This window comes from Alosa pseudoharengus, unplaced genomic scaffold (genome assembly GCF_046254945.1).
Source record: "Alosa pseudoharengus isolate Yale_2024_CS ecotype anadromous, Long Island Sound unplaced genomic scaffold, YU_APseudo_1.1 YU_APseudo_1.1_scf_5, whole genome shotgun sequence".
Lineage (NCBI taxonomy): Eukaryota > Metazoa > Chordata > Actinopteri > Clupeiformes > Clupeidae > Alosa > Alosa pseudoharengus.
The window spans coordinates 26,020,675-26,025,674 of NW_027468837.1; the positions used below are offsets into that span (position 1 = coordinate 26,020,675).

The 5,000-nt window shown below is 43.9% G+C and overlaps 1 protein-coding gene across 1 annotated transcript in view; it reads right to left on the bottom strand.

The window, feature by feature from the left end:
* The window catches only part of lrp1aa (low density lipoprotein receptor-related protein 1Aa), a 157,017-nt gene that overhangs the window by 70,013 nt on the left and 82,004 nt on the right, over positions 1 to 5,000 (bottom strand). Inside the window, exons 20-23 of the mRNA XM_076267757.1 lie at positions 3,911 to 4,078; positions 1,100 to 1,282; positions 436 to 633; positions 1 to 115 (exon numbers count right to left, since the gene is read on the bottom strand). The exon at positions 1 to 115 is cut by the window's left edge and continues 131 nt beyond it. Of these exons, the coding sequence (XP_076123872.1) occupies positions 1 to 115; positions 436 to 633; positions 1,100 to 1,282; positions 3,911 to 4,078 (664 nt within the window). The remainder of the gene's footprint in view (positions 116 to 435; positions 634 to 1,099; positions 1,283 to 3,910; positions 4,079 to 5,000) is intronic.

A 5,000-nucleotide genomic window follows, 5' to 3' on the forward strand; every position in this document is an offset into this window, starting at 1 on the left:
CACGTCTTGTTGTCATTGCCCAGCTCCATGCCCAGCGGGCACGAGCACAAGATGCCCTCGCCGGGAGCCACCGTGCAGTTGTGGCTGCAGCCGCCATTAAAGAGCTGGCACAGGTCTGAGGAAGAGAGAGAGAGAGAGAGAGAGAGAGGTTGAGGAAACAAAAAGAGGGAGAGGAAAGGGATACGGACACATTAAAATGTCATATATTATCAGTAAAACGCTGATTCAATTTCATCCAATCACCCTATTTCCTACATCATGCCATAATAAACCAATCTTTGGAGTGGGTTATATTTTATGTTTAGGTATTTACCATACACTTTAGAAAAATTAATTAATTAATTTATTTATTTTTCCATTTTGTGGTTGCGATATAAGGCAATCCCAGAAAAGTGTCTTGTTTTGATCTTCAAAAAGCTGTTTTCCTCCCCATACCACAGAGCTTCTCGTCTGAGCCGTCAGGGCAGTCCACAGTTCCGTCACACATGCGCTCTATGGGTAGGCAGATGCTGGAGTCGTTGGCACACACGCGGTGCGACATCTTACACATAAGGGACTCGCAGTTGTCCTCGTCCGAGTTGTCCTCACAGTCACTGTCCCCATCGCACACCCAGGCCTTACTGATGCAACGTGCTGGACAAAGGTCAAAGGACACAGAGTTACTAACATACCTCCTACAGAAATTCAACTTCCTATTGCAAACCAACTAAGTTGCTAACAGGTTAGCAACAGGTTAGCAACTATGGTTTTGGGAAACGCACCCCAGGTTAGCTGACCAAACGCTTCCACAACCATCGACTTTATGTAACAGCTGTAGAACTAGCATTAAAACCTACTAGCAATCTCAATTCAATGTTATATTATATTGCTTTACACAAAATACAGTGAGCTAGGTTAGTGAGATTAGTTAGCTAATGTATAACAATGTGATATGATTGATGGTCAAATAATTAAATAACTAACATTATAGCTATTTGTAATGAGATACTGAGACATTGAGACAACTTGCCAATTCTCACATAACACTACTACATGTACCAACACCTGACCTCTTACAAAAACTACAACATCCACATCTCCCCTGGACTGCCATACATACCGGAGTCCCTGCAGCCAAACTTGACAGCAGGGTCGCACATGTGGGTGACGCCATCACAGTTCTTCTCGTCGCTCAGGTCCATGCAGTCGGTGTCGCCGTCACAGCGCCAGCGCATGGGGATGCAAAGGCCGTCCATCCGACACTGGTACTCATCGGTGTGACATCCGCCAGGCGGACGAGTGGCTGTGAGCGAGGGAGAGAGAGAGAATGAGAGAGAGGCATGGAGTTTTATACAAGTCTTTAATACATCAAGTCCCAAACCATTCCGTATCAGTATGTGCATTATAGTGCATTAGGGAAGCTTTGTTGACAGATGGGGTAGACGGGCCTTTGATGTTTGAGATCTAAGTGGTCATATCACTGAAGCGAGCGAGAGAGGAGGGAGAGAGAGAGAGAGTGAGAGTGAAAGAAGGAGAAAAAATAGCAGTGACCTTGTCATGCCAATAAAGCATGCTGAATTTGAGAAAGGAGGCAGAGGGAGAGATGCACAGGAGGGACAGAGACAAGGTAAAGAAACAGAGAAGAGAGGGGAGAGAAGCATAGAGAAGAGGAAAGAAGAAAAGGGAGAGAGAAAGAGAAAGAGAGAGAGAGAGAGAGTACAGTAAGGAGCAATAGAGAAAGAGAAACAACAGAGACCAAGGCAAGTTAGTGCTGTGGGGCAACAGGCTACAGCGCCCATACCATCTACGGGTCCAAGTGCCCACAGGGACCCAGATTCGAATCAGACCTGCGGTCATTTCCCAATCCCACCCCATCTCACTTCCTGTCACTCTTCACTGCCCTATCAGAATAAAGGCAAAAAGCCCAAAAAAGTAAAAGACGAGAGAGTGATTGGGTAGAGGCAGGCAGACTAGTTGAGGCATAAAAAAGGCAACAAGGTTAGAACAGGAAGACAGGGATACAATAAAAATGTCTCAAAGGGTAAGTGAACTATTTTTCACTAACCTCTTACACTGGCGCACAGGTCTGTTTTGATGGAACAGCGCAAGCTATCTGACAAGCACACTCATCCAAAGAGAATCTACACTCCAGGTCTTTTATCGGTACATGCTTTGTGGGAAATGACCCCATGAACTTTGTATTGCCCATTATAATGGTTTACAAGAACTACGCTCCAAGAAAAAAGGATTCTTCAATTGTCGACACAGATGACTCTTTTCCAGTTCCACCGGCAATCATTAAAGGAAGTTGTCTTAATAGAATCTGGTCGAGCTATCAAGCTTACTGTCAAGAAACTTTGATCTATTTCAGAAGAACTCTTTACTGGGTTATTCTGTGAGCGCCAACTAGACCCTATGAACTAAGATCTAAGAGCTAATGAGATCACATAAAACACAGACAGGGTCTATAGATCAGACCCTACATTACTCCTTAACCTGGAGTTTAATACAACTGAGAAGAATCTGGATCAAAAGCAGGTTTATATCCCCATTCTAATGACGGTCAATGAGAAGGCAGTAAATAGTGAAAATTATTTAATTCCATTGGTGTCCATCTTTTCTTTTAATCCGGAAGAGATTGGGAAGAGAGGAGAGACCAGACTCCTAACTTCAGTGTGGAGGACAAGATTCCTTCCATTATTACCATGCCTTGTTGTCTTCCACCAGAACAGCACAACAACGACAAAATTCAGCTGTCGGTGAGAGAAAAGTTCAGATGTGCTGAACATCTTACTCATTAATGAGCATCATCATTAATAGGCCGCAACATCAAAAGTCCAGAGTAACTCTAAATCTGCTGATGCTGTGAGCATCTTTGAAAGAGCAGCATCCCAATAAAGATACAGGAACCTGAAGAGCCAAGCACAGCGCCTTTTTAATGCTCAACATGAGAACCTGCTCGGACGAACACTGGGGTTTGTATAAACTGTGCATCCGCAGAGGCACAGTGGCCAAATTAAGTGACCGGGGTGGGGAGACTCGGAATGTGAGAGCACTGAGGTGGAGGCTGGACAGGGATACAGACAACCTAGAAACAACTAGACCATCACACAGACTCAAACTAAATACAGCACATTGTCACTGGAGGAAAACAAGAAAGAGAGGGAAAAAAGGAGATAGAGAGAGAGAGAGAGAGAGAGAGAGAGTGAGTGAGAGAGAGAGACCACTAACGGCACAATATGTCACAGAATGCCATAAAGCAAGAGACAGCCACTAGGCAAAATCTACCACCAATTTTATTTTATTGAATTTTTTTTTTTTTAATCTTTTTTTTTTCTTTCTCCATTGCTACTGTGTGTTAGTGTGTGTGTGTGTGTGTGTGTGTGTTGGGGGAGGAGGTGGAGTGTGTGTGTGTATGTGTGTGTGTGTGTTCTAATGTTCTATTATTATTAAGATTCTCCACAGTCCATGTCAATTGTTGTTATTATTACTATTAATTGCTATTTGTTTTCTTCTCTTGATGTAATTACTGCTTTGGCAACATAAAACTTACAATCATGCCAATAAAGCTCACTGAATTGAAAAAAAATAATAATAATTGAATTGAGAGAAAATGTGTGTTTATTCATCTGCAATGGCAACCATGTGTACGCCACTACTAATGTCTGCCTGTGGACTGTCCTGGCCTGTGTATGGAACTTGTCATTAATCTTAATGTCATATGAGGTCTGTACACTTCTTTTGATCATAATCTCTCATTAAACATAGAGTTGAGGATGTTTGCGCCACAAACATCATCTTGGTCAGTGCAATCAGCCAGTGGACCATCAAGCTCCTCTAAATGTAGAAGCACAGACAAGGTTTCCTGTTGATTGAATGACTCCAAGCAGCCGGATTCTGTGATTGGAGGACGGGGGGTTAAGGTGCTCACCCTGATTGGTGCAGTTGGCGTGGGTCTCGTCGCTGTAGTCTCCACAGTCATTGTCTCCGTCACAGGTCCAGTAGTCGGGGATGCAGCGTCCACTGTTGCATTTGAACTGTGAGCTCGAGCAGGAGTGACTGCAGCCTGCCTCGTCACTGTTGTCCCCGCAGTCGTTATCTGCAACCATGCACACAGTCAGGGACTCAGCTACCACATGTGTGCATGTTTGTGTGTGTGTGTGTGTGGTGTGTGTTTGTGTGTGTGTGAGAGAGAGAGAGAGAGAGAGAGAGAGAGAGAGAGAGAGAGTGAGAGTGTGTGTGTGTGTGTGTGTGTGTGATCTGCATACACTAGCATACAAACAATACACATGGGCTCACACACTTTTACTCCGTCTGTCACTCACCCTCTATCACTCGCTCACACACACATATACAGTAGTACACAAACACACACCCTCATGCACTTGCAATCAAACATACAAAAAAGCATACACCCACACTAGCACATAAACACAATGCTCACCCACATATTGTCATATATAAGCAAATACACTCAAACACTCACATGTACACACACACACACACACACACACACACACACACGTGCACACGCACAAGCACACACACACGCACACACACACACACACACACACGTGTACGCACACACGCACGCACACACACGCACACACACACACACAAGCTCCTACATACTTCTATGCCTCTGAATTGGCTAAATTGGCACTGGCCCAATAGGCCACTTCAGTACATCTTAATGTCAAAATTCTGACCACCACACATTTCTACTACTCACACAGCATAAACAAACATTCATTTAACCCACTCACACACACATGGTATCAACACAAACAACAACATCAGCAATGCGTAAACAAAGCATTATGGCACATGAAACAGACAATGAGGGTAAAGAATTAAAAAAATGAAAAATCACAGAAACTGCATAGATCAGACCATGCACCATGGGGGGAGGGATTGGCTGTGTCACACTCATTTGTTGTGAGAGCTTTCACTCACATACACAACCAATTAGCTAAAAGCCTTTTGTGGAGAGAGGAAAGCTGGACTTACTCAAATGCATT